The 24,642-nt window shown below is 44.7% G+C and overlaps 3 protein-coding genes across 3 annotated transcripts in view; 2 read left to right on the top strand and 1 right to left on the bottom strand.

Moving 5' to 3' along the window:
- Positions 1 to 24,585, bottom strand: part of LOC131136408 (rho guanine nucleotide exchange factor 25-like) — a 71,191-nt gene extending 46,606 nt beyond the window's left edge. Inside the window, exon 1 of the mRNA XM_058083160.1 lies at positions 24,349 to 24,585. Within this exon, the coding sequence (XP_057939143.1) occupies positions 24,349 to 24,533 (185 nt within the window). The 5' untranslated portion in view covers positions 24,534 to 24,585. The remainder of the gene's footprint in view (positions 1 to 24,348) is intronic.
- On the top strand, positions 838 to 9,311 carry LOC131136410 (activin receptor type-1-like). The gene is made up of 10 exons (XM_058083165.1): positions 838 to 1,284; positions 3,862 to 3,933; positions 4,325 to 4,561; positions 4,663 to 4,868; positions 4,951 to 5,050; positions 5,122 to 5,268; positions 5,351 to 5,626; positions 5,707 to 5,904; positions 7,998 to 8,128; positions 8,401 to 9,311. The coding sequence occupies exons 2-10, from the start codon at positions 3,864 to 3,866 to the stop codon at positions 8,545 to 8,547; spliced, it is 1,512 nt and encodes a 503-aa protein (XP_057939148.1). The 5' UTR covers positions 838 to 1,284; positions 3,862 to 3,863; the 3' UTR covers positions 8,548 to 9,311.
- Positions 11,207 to 22,190, top strand: LOC131136411 (activin receptor type-1B-like). The gene is made up of 9 exons (XM_058083167.1): positions 11,207 to 11,395; positions 18,314 to 18,550; positions 18,635 to 18,892; positions 19,338 to 19,568; positions 19,782 to 19,949; positions 20,024 to 20,180; positions 20,257 to 20,381; positions 21,547 to 21,677; positions 21,852 to 22,190. Exons 1-9 carry the CDS (start codon positions 11,332 to 11,334, stop codon positions 21,975 to 21,977), a joined length of 1,497 nt encoding a protein of 498 aa, XP_057939150.1. The 5' UTR covers positions 11,207 to 11,331; the 3' UTR covers positions 21,978 to 22,190.
- Positions 24,586 to 24,642: the final 57 nt, after the last annotated feature.

Raw genomic sequence — 24,642 nt, 5'->3', positions numbered from 1 at the left:
AAAAACAAAAGTTTATCTCCAGTACTAGCAAGAGTACGCCAACTCGTCTTTTTTTTCCCCTCCAATGTTGTTTTAAACATACAACGTTTTGCGGCTCCAGGCTATTTTTCTTTAGTGGGCAAGTGGGTGAAATGGCTCTTTTCATAGTAAAGGTTGCCGACCCCTGGTCTAGTATATGTGCCCTGTGATTGGCTGGCCACCAGTCCAGGGTGGACCCCGCCTCTTGCCCCAAGACGGCTGGGATAGGCTCCAGCACCCCCGCGACCCTCGTGAGGAAAAGCGGTAGAAAATGAATGAATGAAATAACATCAAATGCATGCTTGCAGAAGACAACAACGTATCCCACTCGGCATCTTCCACTTGATGATGATACTGTATTGCAATATGATGTACGCGTGGCAGTTTTCCAACATAAGGAGCCCAACACACATTCAATACGACAAATTCTGAGACACCAGTGGGCCAAGTGGAAGGACGGTGGAGGAGCACAAGGTCTACCATCCACATTATGGAGGAGTAGAAGATGATACCAGTAGCAACGTGTGCAGCTCTGGTGGATTTCTAACCCGAGAGCAATATTATTAAAAATGAGACATGAGCTAACATGAACATGAACTATGACACCATAGAGTACGCATAATTACAGCAAATAAGACATACAGTACACAAGTACTACATCATCATATTGAGGATGATATCCAGATTTGGCCTCCTTATTGTATCATGAAGTGTTTAAAGCACATTCCTGCCAGTGAGCAGAGCAGGCTAAGTCCACAGGGGAAAAGGAAAATGAGAGGTTTAGCAACAGGAAAACCGCTATGAGAACATTCCAGGCAGAGCTGAGGCTGAGTGGGACAATAAGGGGTGGGACAAACTATACACGTTGTTTAAAAAAAAAGAGTAATCTTGCCTTTTGATCATGTTCAAAGAAGTCAACAAAAGTCGTGGCTTCATACGACAGAGGTTGTTGGAGAACCCCTCCGGGTAGAAGGAGTCCAGGACCGGTACTTTGTTTATCATTGTAGATGTGGACTGAGATGAGATCGTCTATTTCGGTGGCTGCTCCTGCGAATATTTGTCAACATTTCAACGATTTTTACAACCCCAGCTTTTAGTGGACAACGTTTGAGGATGTGGCTTCGTTTCGCTTCAGCCTTTCTTGAAGGAAAAAGTAAAGGAATGGAGACGTTGGCGTTTTAAAGAGGCGGCGGAGAGACACTTGAAGTTGACATGGGAGACGTGCGGAGTTCACACGCATCACGTTAAAAGGAGAGCTGATAACAGGTAAATGGCGTCGGGTGCTTCTAATGGCATGAAGTGCACCTGATATGGAAACATTAATCACATTTCTCCAGCGAACTAAACAGGTGTCGTACACCTGAGAAGGAGATGAAAATATTACCGATTTACAAAGTTACACTGTGTACGTCACTGATACGTAAGTCAAGTCATGGCACATGAATAGCTCTGTATTAACAAACAGACCAAACCATTCATTAGATTGGGGGGGGGGGGGGGGGGTATTGATCACCAGTTCAACCAAGTTCATGTATTTTGCCAGTATTCCTTTTTTTAAAAAAAGCATAAATATTTGCTTAAACATCCATCTATTTTCTATACGGCTTATCCTCACTCGGATCATGCTGGAGCCTATCCCAGCCGACTTCAGGCGAGAGGCGGGGTACACCCTGGACTGGTCACCAGCCAATGCAGGGCATATTTACACAAACAAATATTCATAATTAATTCATAATCATTCATATTTTTGGACAATTTTTTGTCGCGACCCAGAATTCCTGGCAATGTATTCCTATAAGTATATTGCATAACTTACATGTCTTACATTATCCCTGGTGGTCATTCCAAAGTTTCTCAAGCACCGGATTGCTAACTTAAGGACTGCACAATAAACTCAGCTTGCAAGTTTTGCAGAATATGAGAACATTGATGGCTAAATCATTTCATTTGTGGCCAAGTCCAAGTTATTAAAGAAGGTTGAGGCCCAGTTTGGGGGGGGGGGGGGGGGGGGGGGGGGGGGACTCTGAGGCTGGCGGGCTGATGCATGCCTCCGCCATCCAGCACGCTAAGCACGCTAAGTCATCCAGATGGAATGAGAGATTTGCTTCCCCGAGTCTAAGCTGTCGATGGGAGGAAGAGATGACAATGGATCTTTTCCCCTCGGGTCACAGGGGCGTAGCGTTGGACGGAACGGAGACAAACCGAGGGGGGGGGGGGGGGGGGGGGGGCTTCAAGAGGAAGTGTGCCGGAGCCTACGACGGAGGATATAATTAGGCCTCCCTGCTATGTCAGGACCTGCAGATGATAAAATGATGGTCAGATAAATGAAAGCCAGCTGTGCCCGTCCACGGAGGAAAGGCGTGGGCGGAGTTGTGTTTATGCTAGACGCCAAGATTTGACCAGGTTGCGCAATGCAGGAAGTGCTTTCTGATGTTTGCTATTATCGTCTTGTGGTTTCAGAGCAGAGTGCACGGGGTTGGATTTAGAGGCAGGGGAAGCATGCTAGCAATGCTAACATGCTAATGTTACAATGCTAACACTTAGCATCATAGTGCAATGTATTAGGAATTCGAAATGTCCCGAATGACTTTGGAATGATCTGAATGGGTTAAGAAATATGGAAGTACTAAATGGCAGGCATGTCAACAACAGTGGGAATGTTTTTTTAGCCGAAATTTGGGCATTTCTTTTTGCAGTACATACTTCCCATAGCATGCTTTGTTGATGTATGACTGCTGTGCTACTACGCGACCCCCGGCGCTGCAGCCCTAAACGACGTTGAACAATGAGCAGCCAGAGTCTGGGCGGCTAGCCGGGTGGGACCGCTCAATGGCAGGAAGCGTAGCCATCAATATTTACTCTGCAAGCGAGGCAGCTGGGAAGTCAACAGGCTCGGAGCCTGGCTAGTAGCGCAGCGCTACACGCAGTCTCGGCACACTTATACAAACACTCCAGATTGCTGCACCCCCCCCTCCCAAAAAAAAAAAAAACCCAAGCAATTACAACACAGGCAGACAGGCTGGATCCACTGACCTTTGTTTTCCACACCACATTTTTCTACTCTTAATCTTGAATTTCAATCACAGAATCGTTATTATTGTTATTATCTGACTATATGTACAGCCAGAGCTTATCTAACCAAAGTTCTTGTTTGTGGGAACATATTTGGCCGATAAAGCGGATTCAGATTCAGCAAATTATTATTATTACTGGTCTTGAACCAGTCATAATGTGCTATATCTATCACTATATTGACTGTCACTATGGTACACATAATGTCATTGTATAGTCATATCACCTCGTACTTCGGTATGGGACAAGAAATTACAAAATTTAAAAAATAAAAAAAAAAACAAAAAAAAAACCCTTAAACTATATTAGGAAAGCAGGAAGTGAACAAATGTAACAGTTAGTGATTGTAAAAGTACCAGATGGAGGGGTAGGATTTAATAAGCTTTGCTTCTTCCTACTCCTTTTGGACATGTGGAACTGGGAACTGATTATGGGATGCACTCAGTTGTAATCTGATCCATGCCAAAATAAAAATAAAAAATCAAATAAAAAATAATAATAAAATTAAAAAAAATTTTTAAAAATTATTTAAAAAAATTAATTATATTAGGAAAGCAGGAAGTGAACAAATGTAACAGTTAGTGATTGTAAAAGTACCAGATGGAGGGGTAGGATTTAATAAGCTTTGCTTCTTCCTGGGAACTGATTATGGGATGCACTCAATTGGAATCTGACGCATGTTCAAATGAAATAAAACCATTATTACTTTCTTACATTATTATTTTCTTTTTATTACTAATGATATTTAATATTTCTGCATGTGGTCCACAGAGATGGGCGGCTCTGCTCGCTTCATGACGATGTTGGTCGGACTGTTGCTGTTGGTGTCTGCTCGCCCTGCGGGTGAGTGATGCAAATGTACCGCCAACTTAATATTACACATTTTGGTAGGTAGCTAGGTAGGTACTTTAGGTACTTTATTCATCAAATTTGCAGCAGTCATCCAACACATTTACACTTATTTGCAATTTCTAGTGTTGAGTTCAGAAGTTTCGGAATTTTCCAGCTTTGAGGAGCTTACCAATCACAAATGCTTCATCACGTTCATATCGTACCATTCCACTGCCTCCTGGTGAACAAAAACAGCAAAAAAAAGCTCCTTTTGCAGAAACATTTTGTTGTTTTAATGCTAAGTTGTCCTCCTCTAAAGCAAATCATGTCTGGAGAAGGTTAGCTCTTAGGTCAGCCATGTGTTCTCATGAAAGCGATGACAGTACGTTTTGCTCACCGGCAGAGTCAGAAGATGACGGGAAGCATCTCTGTACATGCGAGAACGACAAAGGCACGTGTGTGAACGCCACATGCAGAGGGGACATCTGCTTTTACATGTGGGTGCAAGGCCACGAGGAGAAAGGTTGCTTTTCCAACCATAACTACAGGGAGCAGTGCTTCACCTCCTTCGAACGCTTCCACGTCTACTGCTGCAGGGAGAACCTATGCAACGCCTTTGCGACGCCACCTCCGAACATCAGTCAGTAATCCAACTCCTCAGTCCGAGTACTACCACAACGATTTGTACTGTGCTTTACTATGACATTAAAAAAAAAACGTATGTAACATTTGTGGCACCAGATGGAGAAACAACGACAGCCCCCCCACAGCGGCTCCCCCCAGACCTGTGGATCACTGTGGCTCTGCTGATCTTATTCACGCTCTCCAGTTTATGTGGAATGCTGTTGTTCCTACGCTTCCGGCGTACACACGCGTGCCTCAAAAACGTTGACGACCACAATGTTAGCATGCACAAGGTTCCCAACGGCGACGAGCCCACGTATGGCGTAAGGGATTCGATATTAAATGTGACGTCATCATGTCTGGACTTTAGTTTTTTTTAAATGGGCTTCTTGTGTCCTCCACCAGGGGATATTTGATGAGTTCTGCACCTCAGGGAGCGGAACCGGGCTGCCCTATCTGGTCCAAAGGACTATGGCCAGGCAGATCTCACTTGTGGAATGTGTTGGTTAGTCTCCATCGTACCTCAGGCTCCTTCTGTCGTGGAGTTTTACAATTGTTTAATGATGCCCTTCCCAGGTAAAGGCAGGTACGGAGAAGTGTGGAGAGGAACTTGGATGGGTGAGAGCGTAGCCGTCAAGATCTTTTCTTCAAGAGATGAGCAGTCCTGGTTCAGAGAGACCGAGATCTACAATACTGTGCAGCTTCGGCATGACAACATCTTGGGTACTGCGCTGGATTTGATCCCAGTAGATGTGGAGCTTCAGATAAACTCCAAAAAACCACGTGTCTTCACTTCTCGCCCTAGGCTTCATAGCCTCTGATATGACATCCAAGAATTCCAGCACCCAGCTGTGGCTCGTCACGCACTTTCACGAGCTGGGTTCGCTCTACGACTTCCTGCAGTACAGCAGCTTGGAGCCCGAGAGCTGCCTGAAGATGTGCCTGTCTATGGCGTGCGGCTTGGTTCACCTCCACACTGAGATCGTCAGCTCCCAGGGCAAACCCGCCATCGCTCACCGAGATTTGAAGAGCAGGAACATCCTGGTGAAGAGGAACGGGCAGTGCTGCATCGCTGACCTCGGTACGAATGCAACGGTAGCAACGAGTCCGTCACGGTGCATTCAACAATCAGAAGGTTCTGCTTTATCTTGACTCTCGCAGGTCTGGCCGTGATCCACTCCCAGTCCAATGACTATCTGGACGTGGGCCACAACCCTCGCGTTGGCACCAAGCGCTACATGGCACCCGAGGTCCTGGAGGAGAGCATACGTATGGACGTCTTTGAGTCCTACAAGCAAACTGATATCTGGGCCCTGGGCTTGGTCTTCTGGGAAATTTCACGCAGAACGATCATCAATGGTAGTGTATGCTGTTCATATGCTGTTTATGTGCTGTTTATATGCTGTTTATGTGCTGTTTATGTGCTGTTTATATGCTATTTATATGCTGTTTATATGCTGTTTATATGCTGTTTATATGCTGTTTATATGCTGTTTATATGCTGTTTATATGCTGTTTATGTGCTGTTGATATGCTGTTTATGTGCTGTTTATATGCTGTTTATATGCTGTTTATATGCTGTTTATATGCTGTTTATATGCTGTTTATATGCTGTTTATATGCTGTTTATATGCTGTTTATGTGCTGTTTATATGCTGTTTATGTGCTGTTTATGTGCTGTTGATATGCTGTTTATGTGCTGTTTATGTGCTGTTTATGTGCTGTTTATGTGCTGTTTATGTGCTGTTTATGTGCTGTTTATGTGCTGTTTATGTGCTGTTTATGTGCTGTTTATATGCTGTTTATATGCTGTTTATGTGCTGTTTATGTGCTGTTTATGTGCTGTTTATGTGCTGTTTATGTGCTGTTTATATGCTATTTTAGTTCAGGATTTCATCAACACATTTCCAAAAACATGCATGTTAGGTTCAATGGCGACTCCAGATTGTCCATAAGTATGAATGTGAGTTGACTGGCAACCAGTCCAGGGTGTACCCCGCCTCTCGCCCAAAGCCAGCTGAGATAGCCTCCAGCATACCCGTGACCGTCGTGAGGATAAGCGGCATAGAAAACACGTAATGTTTGATAATTTAAAACACCGGCGCATTGATACAAATACTTATGCTAGTATTTCAATAACAACAACAGCAACAACACATACAATGTCCGCTCTACTTGGGATGGCCGTGTCTTCCAGCACAAGTCGTGTGCTCCAGTCACGCTGACGGCAAACGAGCATGTTGTCGATATTTATATAGCTAGTCAACAAGTCAATACTTGTAGAACTGCAAGTCGCTAGCTTAGTCCGCAGCCAAAGCTCAGCGGTACCCACTAAAGAAATTACAAATAAAGAACTAAATAAAGGTAAATGAGAATTCCTTTGCATATTTGCATATTTTTCTGAAAAGATATCACAATAATTATTTCCCCTAGTACCTTAATTACATTTATTTTTAAGGAGTAATTCTGTAGGTTGAGAGTAATTCAGTTACTTTCGGAGAAACTGTAACTAATTAATGTGCCTTTTTGACGCTGCGTAGTACAACAGACAGTGAAAAGATATGTTTATGTTTCTGGTGGTAAATCTGTCTTATTAACAGTGATTTATGATTTATGACAAGATGATGTGTTGGCTGCTAAGTACAACATGGCTGAGTGGATAATCACAATAAAGGAAGAAAAATGAAAGTGAAAATAGCGAATTGAGGAGAAAGTCACCTCCACAGTCAACAACTTGTTTGTTTGTTTGGGTTTGTTTTACTCTTAATAACGCTTAACTTCTTTTTACACTTGAATGTCCCTTCCAAATGCTGATTAAGGTTAAATGTTTGAATGTTGCTGAATGGTGTGAATCATCAATCAATCATCATTCAGCATGGATTGAAGAGGCTAGACTGTCTTTGGAAGTATCTTCCCTTCTTGTGACTTTATCTATGCTCCGTGTGTGTACTGGATGTGCGTGTACTGCATGTGCGTGTACTGCATGTGTTGTGTTTTCTCAGGCGTGTCTGTCACGCCGCCGTGTGTACGTTTGAGGCAGTTAGTCCCGTGTCTCTCAGCACTCGGCTGTTTTCTTTGTCTGGCTCCGTCTCTAATATCCTCGCTCGTTATTAGCACTAGCGTAAGCGTCCTATCTGGTGTCAGCACTTGCTTGTACATAATCCAGACGCCGGTCTGCAAGCACGCAGATGCATACACATACTGTAAATACACACACTGTGTACTACACATTCGTAGCGTTTATGATCATATTCACAAGGGAGTCTTTATCTGCTGTCTTGTTTAATCCATAACCTCCCATTAGCTCAAGACAAAAATGCTATTTCAGGCCTGATAAGAAGAAAGATGAGACTGATAATGAGATTTATCATTTCAGTTAGCAATTTTTCCACAAGGCCTCATGGAATGTGCTGAAATATTTTTGGAGCCAAAATCTTTTTGTTTTGTTCCAGGGATTGTGGAAGAATATCGTCCTCCCTTCTTTGACCTGGTGCCCTCCGATCCCAGCTATGAGGAGATGAAGAAAGTAGTCTGCGTGGATCAGCAGAGGCCCAGCTTGCACAACCGGCTCCACTCCCACCCAGTAGGCTGTCCACTGTTAGACTCTTTGGGGGTCCAAACTTTGATACTGAGGGGCTCATACTGGAAAATCAAAGGATGCGGAGCACCATTTTGGAACTTTATTTTGAATATTGTTTAAAAAAAAGATTTGTATTATTAGTGTCAAACATCTTTTTGCCCCTGTGCCACATTTTGGACACCCTCCCCAGTCTATCCAGCTATTGTGCAGGTTTTGACATACCGTGGAAGTAGTACTAGTGGTATTCATGTGCTTGGCTGTATGTGTGTGTCCAGATCATGTCATCCATAGTGAAGATCATGAAGGAGTGTTGGTTCCAGAACCCCCCCGCCCGCCTCACGGCACTGCGGGTGAAGAAGACCCTCTCCAAACATGACCAGGACAGTGACTTCAGCATCAACAAACTTAAGCAGGACATCTAGATCACCACGCCGGCGACTCCAAGCGTATTGTTAAAATATGTGCTACATTCCCGCCAGCACGGTGATGAATATCATTAGCATATTTTTATGATGCCTTTTCTTAAAACATTATCATTTGTGTCTAGACTGTTTTGTACCCAAGGCTATTTTACTTTCCCGTGACTAAAATCCCCCAAAACGCTGAGCGGAGACACAATGAGGAAGACTTTCACTATGAATAATAATTATAAGGCTCAACATAACACAATGCCTGTTCTCTAAGCACCTAAGTACCTTTTGTGAAATTACTTTAGCCGCACGCACACATTGAATTATTTAGTTGTGTATATGTAAAACACATTATTTTTGTAGTTAATAAGGGCTATGCAATATCACATATTAAATATGTCATATTGTATGTAACTGTATTTTTTAAAAATTGATGTATTTTTCAAGTGTTTGGCATTTGAACACTTTGATTTGTACTCGATGCAATCCTCCTGTTGACCACTAGAGGCCACTAAATGTTAAGGATAAAGGATCGTGATGATCACGCTGGGAGGAGCAGTATTACACAAACCCCTTAAGGAGGAGGCCAATTAATGACTTTATCAATACAATCCTGAGCTAACAGGATTGTATTGATAAAGTCATAACTATAAAGTCCAACAATTAAATTAAAAAGTCAATGTTTGAATTATGCAGGGGGGAAAAAAAAAGAACTAAAATGACATATTATTTAAAACTCAATTCCAATTGTAATTAAAATGACATGGTAAAATACATTTGGATGTTGTCTTTTTCTTTATAATTATGTGTTCATTACTGGTGACGCAATGGCTTTGTGGTTAGCATGTTGACCTCCAATCTCTGTTGAAGTATCTCTCCTTGGAGTTTCTATGTCCTCCTGGTTTATTCCAGGTACTCCGGCTTCCTGCATGCTAGGCTAATTGGAGAATCTTAAATGTCCATAAGTGTGAATAAAATCCATTTTATTTGTATAGCTCTTAAAAGCTACCCAAGACACCTGATAATGACATTAAATAAGGAGAAATAAACACAATAGGTTAAAATAAAAGAAAAGAAAAGAAAAATAATGCATTTTCATATGTGTCTTGTGATCGCCAAATGTCAGCTGGGATAGGCTCCAGCATTCCTACGCCCCTAATGATGATAAACAGTATAGAAAATAATTACGGTGGAATGGTCATTTTGTGTTCATCTATTCCATTTGTGTGTTCATGTTGCACCTTTGTCTTAGTGTGTGTCTGTGTGGTTGCTGACCAAACTCTATATAGATAATAACAAACGCCCGCTGTCTGGTCAGTGTGATCAAGAGCTGGTTATTTTTAAACACTGCAAAGGGGAAGGGGGCGTCGTGGGACCAGAGAGGCCTGAGTGGCTGTCTGAGTTCACATTTCCGTCTGTTTCCCTCTCGTGTTATGGATGTCCCAGCTAGAGGAGGTGGGTGGATTGGTTGAGGAGATACTGTAGATGCAACATGGATGCAACACAGTGCACAGAAAATGGCCGGGAAAGACAACTGAGACGCACTTAAGCTCGACAACCAACACACTTTAGCATTCCGGGAGGGTTAGTGATAAAAGCGAGCACTGAAAAGTCCCAAAAGCAGATCTCACTGATCTCACAAGTCGTGCTACGGTATGCTAAATGGCCAAACCAATGGTTGCTTCTTTACACAGAACATATTAGCAGGAAGCCCTTTCTTTGCAACTGATGAGTCACAGTGGTTGAATGGAAACATCTATCTTCCGTAAACAATCTTTTTTTCCATGCCAAGACATATCTAACATTGTATTAACAATTGCGTTTTTGAATAATTTAACGTTCATTTCCCAGTTAAAGCAGAATAAAACTGTTTATGTTTTCAGCAATGATAAATGAGCGTCAGACATTTTTTTTTTCCAAAATCAACCCCCTCCTGGGGCACTGTCTGAAGTAAATTATGGATCACTGAATAATGCATGAAAGGGAAATATTTCTAATTAAATATTATTATGAATAAGTGGGTTTCGGATGGCCGTATTTTTGTTAATTATTTTTCAGTGTACTACCTGAATTTGTAGTGTGTTATTTTTCTGTGAGTATTGAGTAACAACGTCACTTGTGCGTCAAGTTTGCATTGAGTCACACAACAATTGCAAAATACAGTCGAGGTTACGAATTCACACGCACTTATCAGGAAATGAATGAATGATATATTATGAGCACATATACACAAACGACCGTCCTTATTCATATTCACAGTCAGTGTTAGCATCACATGCTCCAGCATAATTAATAATGATTTATTTCATCCCCAACACATTAATGTCATTATGAATTAATATATTTGCATCTCTGTTGGAACATAGCTATGTGTATTGGGTACATGGGTACTTGAGTTTCTTCCTGCATGTTGGGTTCATTGTAGTGTAGGCTATTACACCCCCGCCCCTCAAAGTGAAAATAAGTTCAGTAATATTTGACGTAACCATGCAAAAAAGCGATCACCCTTGTAAGCAAACATATTTCCAAGATTAGAAATCGGCGCAGGCCCAGCAAGTGGATATTTCTGTAAGGTCATAACACTGCTATTGACCTCGGAGGAGGACACGGACACCTCCCCTTTAAAGAGACGCCCTCCCCTTTAAATACGTCAGCAGTCTGCCAGCAGAGGGTTAGGCGGTGTGGCGAGTGCGGTCCGACTGTGGTTGTGTTGCAGGTCTGCTTGTGTTCACAACGACACGCTCCAGGCGCCTTTTCTCGCCCTTACGGTCGTGGAGCGATGGGAATTTGGGAGAAATGGCAGTGAAACACATCGGCCGAGCACTGCTGTCCCTGCTGGGGCTGCTGGCTGTCGCTAATGGTAAGTTTGATTACGGCACCTCTTCGGCTTTTGTCTGGTGGGGGTGGGGGCGGGGGGTGGATGTGTCTATGCGTGTTGTCGCTCTTCGTCATGGCGCTATGCACAAGGGGATTTGTTTTAACCACATAGAGCTGGCGTGGACCAAAAGAACGTGGTTTGCTGCTCCCGATAAACAACAACAATAACACACTCTTTGTTTTGCTGCTCGTTGATTGACCAAGGAGACCTTTAATTGTATTTGGGTTGTCTTGCTAAAACACAACAACAACATGGCTGGCTGTTAATGTCGGATTACTTGCTAATATCGCTAGCTAACAAGTTGTTAACATGTATAAACGTGAACCATACTACATTTCAGTATTGGAGTTCATGTTTAAATAGTGTTTCTGTCGTTAGTGCAACATTTATAAACGTGAACCATACTACATTTCAGTATTGGAGTTCATGTTTAAATAGTGTTTCTGTCGTTAGTGCAACATTTATTAACAATCCCTCCCTGCTTCGGCTCGGCTTGTGTGCTTGCTAACAGGGCAAAGGTAGCAATAATAGCAATAATAGCAACGATGGCAGCTCAATGTGCTCACTTACGGTGCCGTCACATGTTTTGGCTCCAGTTTGAGGAGAAAGGCTCCCCTGAATGGAGGCCTAACCTACTTAAGTGGCTGTGTTGTTTGCGTGTAAACACTGGCGGCTCTCGCATTGGTGTCCATTCGTAAAAGGAGTGTAAAGGCTGCTCGGTGGCCTCCCAACAGCCATTGAATGCCGGCGTAGGGCGACAACAGCCGCGCATTCAGACGCCTCCAGACGGGAGTCAGAGTTGAAGTCTGAGGTCATTGTGATGGAAATGTGGCAAGTTGGGGCTCCGGGGGAGGGGGCTGCTTTGGGGTGGATCTGGTCCGGTCTAGCCGTCTGCCGCTTTCAGATGATGCCAGCTGCTCAACACTCCCAAAATATAATATAATGCACTGGTTGGACTCTGGTTCATAATCTAACAAACTGGTTGTGCAACACCACACTTAGTCTCCCCGAGATGCCTTTTCCTTGTTGCAACCTGCAAACTGATAAAGGTAGTAATTACACCATAACCGCTGGGATTTTATAACTTCACATCCGTTGCATGTTCCCAACTCGTGGAGATTCCCTTAAAGGAAAAATGCATTATTTGGAATTTTGTCCATCATTCACAATGCTTCTACGAAACATGAATACATATTTATGTGCCTTTTCAGTTGGAATGAGCCAGTAAACAATGCATGTCATCGGAACTTACCTATTTTGACTAAAGCCCTAACACCAACAGCGTTCCACTTACATAACTGAGCCGTATATTAACCAAGCTACAGCAATATTGTTATTGTAGCAGCTAACACCAAGTACTATATTTCTGGAGGATGCCTCGCCATAGGCATTGTGAGTGATGTTGACACGTCAAGCTACTCTCTAGGTAAAGCTATCTACTGGTGCTGGTACCGTGTTGATAGTTTAGAAAAGTTAACATTAGTTCATAAATCACGCATAACACATGTATTGTCGAAGGTTGTGGCAATAAGTTGGTCAACTTTGAGATTCCACACATTATTAACACAAACTGGGGACAGAAACATACACTAAATATATAATGTACTGTCACAACATGCAATGTACATATAGAAACAAATCATTGAGAATGTGACAGATGTGTATTTATCACAAGTACCTCAAAATAGACAATTGAAAAAATACCGCAAACACAATTGTCTGTCCACAAGTGAAGAAACCAGCAGACCTGATGAGTTGATGCAAGTTGTGCAGGAAGCATCACACTTTTGTGTTGTTTATTAGATTTGGGTACTTCGGTACTTCAACATTGACGGCCATGCGTTAGCGTTGTGGAGGGTTGGTTTGTGTGGCCTACCAGACAAGGGTGTGTGGTGATTGGTTTGTTCAGCTGGTAGTGTCTTTAGTGAAAGTGGGGGGGCCCACAAGTCTGTGTGGAGCCGTGCTTAAAATGTCCTGAAACCAGACCAACCAGAAAGTCGTAAGCCTGAGCAGATCCAACAACGCTGGTGAGCGAAGTGTTTTTTTTTTTTTTTGTTCCCTTGCAAGAATACTTTTTCATTTGAAACCGAAGGCGAGTCTCTTCACGAGTTGTTGACTTTATGTAGATTAGCAGCAAGTTATGCGTGTTGCATGCTCACGTGATGCACTCCTTGTGTGCGGTCCACGCATTTGCAATGTGATCTAAGTGCAGACACATTGCAGTGAGGTGAGGCGAGGCGCCCAACCGTCTTTCCTGCTGTCTGTCCCTCCCCCACTCTCATATTAATGTCCTGGGTGCTTTATTAGGGCTGCATATTTACTGTTTTTGTTTTAAGTTACTGTCATATATTGCTGTACTGTGCAGGATGTTATGTTGTTGACTGGCTATGCATGTTAACCAGCATAAATGCTAAACCATGTTGCACAAAGTGGTAAATGGTTCATGGGAAAAATTATCTATGGTGTGCATACAAGATTGTAGTTGTAAAAAAAAAAAAAGTTTCAAAATATGCGCCGCCTTTAGGAGAGGATTTGAATGCAATGTGTGTGTATAGGGGTGCTGGTGATCCGGCGTTTACATTTTGCTTCGGTATTGCCCCGCTATTTCCTGTGGTTTGGTTGTGTGCTGGGCTACGTCGGACTACGGATGACGTGTGTAACATAGCCAGTATTACATTTAAACATTTACACTTCATCTATGCGATTGGTGTTGGTATCGGACAAATTCACTCACTCATAATCTGCATCGTTATCGACATCATAAAATCCTGATCTATTATTTATTATGTGTTATTGCACTACTACAATATGCTTCCTTTTCAGGTGTGCGATGCAGTTGTGCTGCCGTGGAAGGCAAGTTCTGTCTTGCACATAAGGCATTGCACACTTTTGTCTTATGTTTCTTTCTAATGCAGCCACATTGTTGAGCTCAGTTTCCGCTGGGTAGCCATGATACCAGAGCCTGTGTGGTATACCTTCCGGGTTTTGAGAGAACAACAAAGAAACAAAAACACTGCGTCAACTATTTAAATTAGTTGTCGACAATTTTAATCGCCGACATTATCATGACTAGTCATGATCATGGCAGCCCTACTTCACACACCATTTGAGACCAGAAATGGTACGAATTGGCATGAATTATTTACATCTTGTCAAGTACTGTTTACATCTAGTGCACGACAATGGTTGTTACTTCACGGTTATGTATTTTCACCACCACTTCCACATTTGTGAAGCAGTCATGGCAATATTAGGTCTTTCTGACCTATAAATGGAGTTAAAATGTCGTATTCTCATGTTGAAGCAGGCATCGCCCCATAGCTTCGATAATTCCTCTGTTTTCAACCCCAAACTAAAGGCAAGAAAGCTTCCTGGCTTCAATGGTGATTTTCTGAAAAATTGTGTTAATTGTACAGCCAGTTGTCTTTGGTTTTGCTTATTTTTTCAAGATACTCCAAACCCAGCCATGAAGCTGCATGGCCAGTTAATTCAACCTGACCTTTAAAGTAAAAATGTAATGTAATCAGCACTTACCAGTTGTTCCTGTAATGGTAAGCGAGTGAGCCAGATTCAGGTCAAGGCTGTGCTGATCTAGTTTCCCCCCCCCTCCATGATGACCAGTGTCAATAATGACCTCCGTTGGGCCCGGAGGCAATGAGTCCTAATTGGCGCAGCAGACAGTGTACCCCGTTGTTGGCATGTAGAGTGTTGTGCTTGATGTACGGTCTTCCACTCACGACACGGGACAACACTTAGAACGCCATACGTAGGTGTCCTGAATAGTTAGCTTTAGCTTTAGCAGCGGTAGCTGCAGTCCCACAGTCTTCCCTTTTAGAATGCGATCAGTAATTTGAGCCCGAGATGCAGTCAAAAGTAACGAGTTTCCTCCTTCCCGTAGCATTGATTCAGACACGGTGGTGCGTGTTCTGTGTTGCACACCCACTCTGTCTGGTGGGGGCTATTTGTCTTGATCAACTGCGTCTGGTATCAGAGATCAAATTTCAGTCAGTGCATTTGGGTAATGGCGCTGTGCTCACGGTGTCTGTGGATTGGTTTTTGTAAGCTGCACACTCGGTGTTGGATTGTGAATTGTTTGTTGGAAAGGAAACTATGCAGTGTTGTGTTATGGGGCAATACTAGTTTGGGCAACATTGTTCTATTAATCCTTTCTTCACTACCGCTGTCATTTCCTGCCTGAGCATGAGTAGAATGATAGGAACTTGACACACGCATACCATCACCCCCCCTTTTAACTTCACTGTTCCCTTTTCCTGTTACTTGCCCCCCCACCCCACCCCCACTCCTCCAGTAAGTCAAAGTCTAGACTGGGTTATAATGACGCTCACAGCTGGTCCCTTGGGCGGACCCCAATCGCAGCTGGGGGGGCCCTGTAAGTCCGGGTCATTACTTCCCCTCCCCTTTTGTATTATCCGCCCCAGCCCCCACCCTGTCTGGCCCTCAAATATCGGGGTTTTTACTGTTCACCCTGGCTGTCCACTACAAGCCGCCCGCCCCCGCCCCCCCTCCCTCTGGCTCCCGCTTCTCCCACAGAGCTCTTTGTTCACTCGGTCCCATTCCAATGCCTCATGTCGTTTTAATCTCTGCACAAAGCGCCAGTGTAAAGAGCAACAATTATGTGCATACGAGAGCGCCGTTCATGCTAAGTACGCGTCACACACGTCAAGCCCCCGTCCCGTTCTCTGAAGTTACTCAACCCAGTGGGGCTTTAGTTTCGCTGCCCGTTCAAATCCCCGATGCCAACCTGCTGTTTGGTCAAATGTCGGTGGGCGTTGTTTCATTGTAGTTTCAAGTGTTTTTGTTGAACCCTTCGGAATCAAACGGGCCAGACTCCCCACTGACGCGCACATAGGAGCAAAAAACGTTTTTTTTTTTTGCTATATCGATGATCTTGGAGAGTTTACCTTCACATCTCAGGAGCTGGGATTGCTATTGCGTGCGCGTGCGCGTACACGTAGCGCGAGGGCTACGTCGGGACATGCAGATGAATGATGCACATTTCTGTGAAAGCTCTGCACAATAAATACATTGAATAATTTCACTAAATCTTTGATGCTTTTGCAAAATGCATGGCCGCATTTACAGAATGCATTTCAGCTCGTCATATGCAATCATGTTCATCGTATAAACAGGATGTCGAACGAATGCATGTTTGAATGCAATCAATCACACGACCAACCACGAGGTGAAAACAGAGTGCCGTGTTGTCATTACAAACGACTAATTTATTAAGTATCTGCAAGTAATGATGTAATTAATGACGCAATGATTGTTTGTAAATATTTTGGGTAGTGTGTTCTTCCATTGTTTAGCTGTTTGGTGTTTGTGTATCCTTCCACTGGCATATTGGCACATAGCAATGACTGGACGGGGTGTTGTGTGATTTAAGAAATATTAAATTATTAAATCATATACATTTATTATTTTAATTACTCTAACACTAACATTAAATTATTTATTTACGGTTTTGATCCAAACCTCTGGTGTGTACATACTTCCGGTATTTTGATCCTAAGCTGTCGCATGGTGATGATGTCATCCCGACATGACGTCACCTGGGTTGCATCAGACTAGTTTAATTGACATCGTCATCCATCAAATTTTGACGGGAACCTCATCCATGCTTCTCTAGCGCACGTCTACAAGCCCAGATGTCCATGCTGGAACATGGGACGCTATAAACATGCAAGCCTTCTTCAGTGTTTTTTTTACGCTGTGGAGGTGGTGGACTAGATGCTGCGTCTGCAGTTTTTTTTATTATGATAATAACATTTTTTTAATGACTTAATTATTTAATAATCTATTTAACTTTTTCCCAACAACCAGCAGAACCTGACTGGACAACATTGCAAAACTGTTGATTTAATGGCAAACTTTATGAGAGCACTTCAAGGGAGTCTAAAATGTCTTTTGTTACTTCAATGTGCTCGTTTGTTATGATATACAGGCATCAAGTTTGATTATGAGCCTTATTAATAATAATATTCATTCATTCATTCATTTTCTACCGCTTTTTCCTCACAAGGGTCGCGGGGGTGCTGGAGCCTATCCCAGCTGTCTTCGGGCGTAAGGCGGGGTCCACCCTGGACTGGTCGCCAGCCAATCACAGGGCACATATAGACAAACAACCATTCACACTCACATTCATACCTATGGACAATATAAATGATGATAAAATAACCTGTTGGAGACTCCTGGGATAGCGTCACTATATGCTGGATAAACTAACAAGTGGTTAGAACGCAGGCCACACAGCTTGGAGACCCGAGTTTGATTCCATCTTCAGCCATCTCTGTGTGGAGTTTGCATGTTCTCCCCGTGCATGCGTGGGTTTTCTCCGGGTACTCCGGTTTCCTCCCACATTCCAAAAACATGCTAGGTTAATTGTCCATAGGTATGAATGTGAGTGTGAATGGTTGTTTGTCTATATGTGCCCTGGGATTGGCTGGCCACCAGTCCAGGGTGGACCCCGCCTCTCGCCTTTAGTCAGCTGGGATAGGCTCCAGCACAGGCTAAGCGGTAGAAAATGAATGAATGACACCACAATGGCTTCATAAGAACATGATATTAGCTTCCACTTCATGACTCCAGTTCATTCATTTATGAATATGCCTGCAGACGCTATCAATAACCACAGTCAATAACTTTCTTATGACGCATGCCAAAAAGCTCTGTTTTACCTGTACACACACCCACTGAATTATGCGTCACGGCCAATTATGAAAATGAGATCATTATCATCCCTGACAGCAAACGCCACAAATGGTGAACAGGAACTACTTCCTGTCTTTATCCAATTAGGAATGGTGTCATCCGTGTACGTCCGTGTGGTCTACAGACTTTTAGTTTTATGAACACGCCTTTTCCTGTTTCATGGAACAGCCCTGCGTTGTAACTGCACAACCTGCGAGAAGACGGGCTACGAGTGCGAGACGGATGGCGCCTGCATGGCCTCCACGTACACCATCCAGGGGAAGGAGCAGCATGTTCGCATCTGCATCAACCGGGACAACCTGGTTCCGCCCGGACAACCTTTCTACTGTCTGAGCGCCGAGGGTCTCCTCAACACTCACTGCTGCTACGTGGATTACTGCAATAGTATCGACCTGAAGGTTCCTGGTGAGGCTCCTCTCGTCCATCACCACGTTGAGACTATTGACGTGAGAAAAAAAAAATCACATCTATGCTCCAATCTCCTCTCAGTTCCCACCAAGGAGGACCTTGCAGGCGTGGGCGGCTCCTGGGGCCCCGTGGAGCTGGTGGCGGTCATCGCCGGGCCAGTCTTTCTTCTGTGCGTGCTGCTGATGGTCGCCGTATTCCTGTTCCAGTATCATCAGAGGGCCTACAGTCACAGGCAGAGGCTGGAGGTGGAGGACCCCTCCTGCGATCATCTGTACTTGGCCAAGGACAAGACCTTGCAGGACCTCATCTATGACATGTCTACCTCCGGATCGGGCTCCGGTAATAACATATTATATTGTTCTGGGAGGAGGTCTGCAGATGGTTTTTATTGCCTGAAACATCTCCATGGGGGGCGTCTTGCTCATCTGGCATGAAGACCCACTTTGTCTCCCAGGTGGAACCGCCTTAGACGATGTAGGTCGTCATGGCGATACTAAGTCTTATCGTTACTGTAAACACCAGCAGGGATCCTACAAGTCTGGGAAGTTAGCATGGAGTCATTATTTGGTCTGCGGTCCACCGAGAGCCAACACTGGAAATAGTTTGTGGTTTAGACTAATCCACCAGAAATGTGTCCAGGACAGGAACCCAGCACCCATACGAGATTAGAGCAACCTCAGATTAGGATTGACCTTTCATGGATGTTCTGATGACGATACTGATTGCAATCTATAGAACATCAACAACAACATCTCCTGAATTGGTCTCCTCCTTCCCCGTCCAGGCCTGCCCCTGTTTGTGCAGCGCACCGTGGCCAGGACCATCGTGCTGCTGGAGATCATAGGAAAGGGTCGCTTTGGCGAGGTGTGGCGAGGCAAGTGGCGCGGAGGGGACGTGGCGGTGAAGATCTTCTCATCCAGGGAGGAACGCTCCTGGTTCAGAGAAGCCGAGATCTACCAGACCATCATGCTGCGCCATGAGAACATCCTGGGATTCATTGCAGCTGATAATAAAGGTGACTGGGAGAACCTGGCTAGATTGTAACAATAGTCAGGGGGGAGGGGAGGGGCTGGTTGGCGATTCCCTAAGTACCCTGAATGCACCATGGGATGGATGGAGTGTTCCATTCAGAGGAACGTGGAACATAAAGTGCTGTCATGTTCTACTGCTGAAGAAGACATATGTTCCTCATGCGTGAACTTGTGTGGATGGTTCTATTCCCCTTCAGACAACGGCACGTGGACCCAGCTGTGGCTGGTGTCGGACTATCACGAGCACGGCTCGCTCTTCGACTACCTGAACCGCTACTCGGTAACCATCGAGGGCATGATCAAGCTGGCGCTGTCGGCCGCTAGCGGGCTGGCGCATCTGCACATGGAGATCCTGGGCACTCAGGGTGAGCTCAGATCTTATCTCATCTGAGATGCTGAAGGCCCAAACTTCATCCACGTGTTGCACGTTTCCCCGCAGGCAAGCCTGGCATCGCTCACCGTGACCTCAAGTCGAAAAACATCCTGGTGAAGAAAAACGGCATGTGTGCCATCGCCGACCTCGGCCTGGCCGTCCGCCACGAGTCCATCACGGACACCATCGATATCGCTCCGAACCAGCGTGTGGGCACCAAGAGGTAAGGGGCTTCCACACTCCTCCACCCAACCGTGTCTTTCTTCTACAGCCGATTCATACCTTCTCCATCCTCACAGGTACATGGCTCCAGAAGTGTTGGATGAAACCATCAACATGAAACACTTTGACTCCTTCAAGTGTGCAGACATCTACGCTCTTGGCCTGGTCTACTGGGAGATAGCACGCCGTTGCAATGCAGGAGGCGAGTACCTTCAACGCCCCAGAACGTGTTCCAGAACATGCTCCAGAACGTGTTCCAGAACATGCTCCTGAACATGTTCCAGAACATGCTCCTGAACGTGTTCCAGAACATGCTCCTGAACGTGTTCCAGAACATGCTCCAGAACGTGTTCCAGAACATGCTCCTGAACGTGTTCCAGAACATGCTCCAGAACGTGTTCCACAACATGCTCCAGAACGTGTTCCAGAACATGCTCCTGAACGTGTTCCAGAACGTGTTCCAGAACGTGTTCCAGAACGTGCTCCAGAACGTGCTCCAGAACATGCTCCTGAACGTGTTCCAGAACGTGCTCCTGAACGTGTTCCAGAACGTGCTCCTGAACGTGTTCCAGAACGTGTTCCTGAACGTGTTCCAGAACATGCTCCTGAACGTGTTCCAGAACATGCTCCTGAACGTGTTCCTGAACGTGCTCCAGAACGTGTTCCTGAACGTGTTCCAGAACATGCTCCAGAACGTGTTCCAGAACATGCTCCTGAACGTGTTCCAGAACATGCTCCAGAACGTGTTCCACAACATGCTCCAGAACGTGTTCCACAACATGCTCCTGAACGTGTTCCAGAACATGCTCCAGAACATGCTCCAGAACGTGCTCCTGAACGTGTTCCAGAACATGCTCCTGAACGTGTTCCAGAACATGCTCCTGAACGTGTTCCTGAACGTGCTCCAGAACGTGTTCCTGAACGTGTTCCAGAACATGCTCCAGAACGTGTTCCAGAACATGCTCCTGAACGTGTTCCAGAACATGCTCCAGAACGTGTTCCACAACATGCTCCAGAACGTGTTCCACAACATGCTCCTGAACGTGTTCCAGAACATGCTCCAGAACATGCTCCAGAACGTGCTCCAGAACGTGTTCCAGAACGTGTTCCAGAACGTGTTCCAGAACATGCTCCAGAACGTGTTCCTGAACGTGTTCCAGAACATGCTCCAGAACGTGTTCCAGAACATGCTCCAGAACGTGTTCCAGAACATGCTCCAGAACGTGTTCCAGAACATGCTCCTGAACGTGTTCCAGAACATGCTCCTGAACGTGTTCCAGAACGTGTTCCAGAACGTTCTCCAGAACGTGTTCCAGAACGTGTTCCAGAACGTGCTCCAAAGTGACCCGTGTCCTGTTGTACTCCAGGCATCCACGAGGAGTACCAGCTGCCCTACTATGACCTGGTGCCCTCTGACCCCTCCATCGAGGAGATGAGGAAGGTGGTGTGCGACCAGAAGCTGCGGCCCAACGTGCCCAACTGGTGGCAGAGCTACGAGGTAAGGAGGTTCTCACTCTTGGCACGAGAATACCTGAAGCAGTACCTGGTACACCACGTTAGGAAATACTACATGAACACAAATATTGAGACAGCCGGCCAGAATGAAGTCCAGAAACATTTCCAGAATTTCAAGATGTTTGTTGGTATCATGAGTTGTTATTTCCTGTTGCAGTCCCTGCGTGTGATGGGCAAGATCATGAGGGAGTGTTGGTACGCTAACGGGGCGGCCCGACTCACCGCCCTACGCATCAAGAAGACTCTGTCCCAGCTCAGCGTGGAGGAGGACATCAAGATGTGAGAGGCCCAAAACGGAGCCGGAGACGCACAACCGCGCCCCTTCCCCGCTGCTCTCCTCCTCGACCCCCCCCCCAGAACCCCCAGAACCCCCCAGGAACGAAACACTCAAGACTGGAAATGCAAGAAGCCCTGCCAGTTTTTAAAGCCACACTCCAAGTTGTGACATGGCCTACCTCACCTTTTTAGCCAAAACTACTGAGACTACACCCCAGCCCCCCCCCCCCCCCCCCCCCCCCCCGCCACCTTGTCGTCCTTGTGTCAACCCCCCCCATTCCCCGCCCCCCCAACGCCGTCCGTCTTCATGGGCCACAGCGCCACCACTGTAAATATCACCTGACCTTTTGTACTTTCATCTCCTTTGGCAGGAACTACTATTGTACAGGGCCACGCCCCTTTTTCAGCAGCAGGTCAACCTTCTTTGGGAATGGCTGGGAACGTTTGGAGAAACCATGTTTGTAGTCACGTCTCACAGGACTACAAACATGGCATCTTGCTCAAGAAATTGGACTAAAAACTCAGACTGTGACAGTTGTAGCTTCCTCTGTGAATCCCGCAGGGAACCACTGGACCGCACGCACACACACACATACACACACACACACACACACACACACACACACTCCACTTCCTGCAGGGAACATGTCTGGATGTTAATTTATTTTAACTTATTTCATGTGGACGAACACTGAGATGAAAGTTGAAAGGAAAGGTGAAGTCGGGTGTCTCAAATGTTTTTTATGTGTTCCTGTTACGTTGCCCCCCCCCCCCCCCCCCATGATGACGTTAGACACTACTGATGATGATGGTTACCTATGATTTAATGATTTTAAACACCCTTTTTGATGTGACTTTTTGGTACTTTTAGACCGCGTGTGTTTTGTGTTTTTAAACTGTGCCAGAAAACAACAAAAGGTTTTTGTTGTTCCTCCTCGTTGGTACTACTGACCCCCACGTTTGCTGCGACTCCTCTTCCCGTCTACTTTTATTGTTGAACTGCAGATGAGGAAACATCTCCCTCTCGTCGACACTGGAATATTGCAAACCCAAGCCTGATGTCATTTGTAGTTCCTGCCATTTTATTTTTTTGTTACCCTAAAAGAACACGAGGCAGCATTTTGTCGTAGGTCGTCATGGAAGTCTGATTTTTTTACGTTGGCCACATCGAAGTGTTCCAATGCTTGATCAGGTATTTAATGTGTCCATGTTTGTCTGTTTTGCATGCCCCCCCACCCCATGAACACCACTGTCATGTGACCGAGGAGAACTAAGAGACATTTGAACCAAACAATTGCCCCCCCCCCACCACCACCCTTTTTGTTTGTTGCCATGGCTGTAAAACCATTAGACATTTTACTGTGTAATATTTCAAGATGGAGAAATCCATGTTGTGCAAATGTTTTCAGAATTAGTGTATATAGATGATATACAATAAATTCCTTTTTTTCTTAAAAAGTGATTGACGACTCGTTCTACTACACCTCAAACAAAAAAGCACAATACAGGTTCTAAAGTCAAAGTGTGTATAACAGGCCTAGTGTACAGTATTTATATTTATATACTGGATATTAACTTCAGCTTTTGTTGTCATATTCATATGTAGAGCTAAATACATATACAGATTAGGGCTGAGAATCTCAGCACTGAGGACCGATGCCATACTTTAACCATACATGGAATTTTCTGGCAATATTATTCAATTCGATACGATTCACCCTCGTCACGATTCGATACGAAGCAATAATCATTTAGTTCAAATCAATGCAATCCGATTATAATATGATGCAATTCAACATGATGCAAATAAGCAAAGGGAAAACTCCTCCAAAAAGGATTTGGCTTTATTCCCTCTAGACACTTGGCAGTAAATCCAACTAAAGTGTTATTTGTCTTTTTTACTATGCACCATCTTCATCATTCTTTTTGCCATCTTAAAACATCAACAACTTTTCAAAAACAACTTTCCTCCCACTTTCACATTAGCTATGCAATTCCAATAGCAGTAGTTCAGTGGTGGAGTCAAACTATTCAACAATAATTACAATTACTACTAATAATTTAACAACGAAGTAAAAGTGACACTTTCAACAGTGGAATTAATGTTTGTTTATATTCCTGTCTGCTAAACATACTGACATACTAATGTTAATGTTAATGCTAAACATACTAATACGAATGAGCTAGCAGCTAGGCTAATACAGTAGTGGGGAGCAGAAAGTGGAAAACAATTTCTACTCTTTTAAAATTGGTTCACAATTCAGGAAGAAGCCAACTGCTCTGTTCTAATGTCACCTTCTGGGTGGGGGGGGGGGTACTTGTTGCAGGGACGGACAAATAGCTCCTGGACAATTAGCAAAGCAGGAATATCCACTGACCTGATTTGCTTGGTTCTTCCCGGTGTCCGACCAGGAACTAGACGGGGGATGGCGGTAGACTTGTCCGTGTTGGGGTGTCCCCTTTTTAGGGGGGTTTTCCTGTGTTTGTCTTGACGCGGTATTCTTTGCAAATGACGGACGTTTTGTCGTTCTTTAAGAATCCGTAGTGTTTCCGAACATACCATTTAAACGTCGCGGGGGGTTAAATATAGAAACTTCCAAGCTGCTGCTTGCTACGAACGTCCATGCTGTTTTACTAGTAGTTGCATGTTCCTCGCGGCTTCCGTCCGTATT

This window comes from Doryrhamphus excisus, chromosome 10, assembly GCF_030265055.1.
Source record: "Doryrhamphus excisus isolate RoL2022-K1 chromosome 10, RoL_Dexc_1.0, whole genome shotgun sequence".
NCBI classification, from domain to species: Eukaryota; Metazoa; Chordata; class Actinopteri; order Syngnathiformes; family Syngnathidae; genus Doryrhamphus; species Doryrhamphus excisus.
Note: the sequence above shows the minus strand (reverse complement) of the source record. Positions and strands in the feature narration are given on the sequence as shown.

What these genes read in the sequence shown, in the direction of transcription:
- LOC131136411 (XM_058083167.1), top strand. Translation starts at nt 11,332, where the DNA reads ATGGCAGTGAAACACATCGGCCGAGCACTGCTGTCCCTGCTGGGGCTG. An exon ending in CATTGCAGCTGATAATAAAG is followed by an intron (nt 19,569 to 19,781) that starts GTGACTGGGAGA and finishes ATTCCCCTTCAG; the next exon opens with ACAACGGCACGTGGACCCAG. An exon ending in GGAGATCCTGGGCACTCAGG is followed by an intron (nt 19,950 to 20,023) that starts GTGAGCTCAGAT and finishes GTTTCCCCGCAG; the next exon opens with GCAAGCCTGGCATCGCTCAC.
- LOC131136410 (XM_058083165.1), top strand. Translation starts at nt 3,864, where the DNA reads ATGGGCGGCTCTGCTCGCTTCATGACGATGTTGGTCGGACTGTTGCTG. An exon ending in GACGCCACCTCCGAACATCA is followed by an intron (nt 4,562 to 4,662) that starts GTCAGTAATCCA and finishes TTGTGGCACCAG; the next exon opens with ATGGAGAAACAACGACAGCC. An exon ending in GCGACGAGCCCACGTATGGC is followed by an intron (nt 4,869 to 4,950) that starts GTAAGGGATTCG and finishes GTCCTCCACCAG; the next exon opens with GGGATATTTGATGAGTTCTG.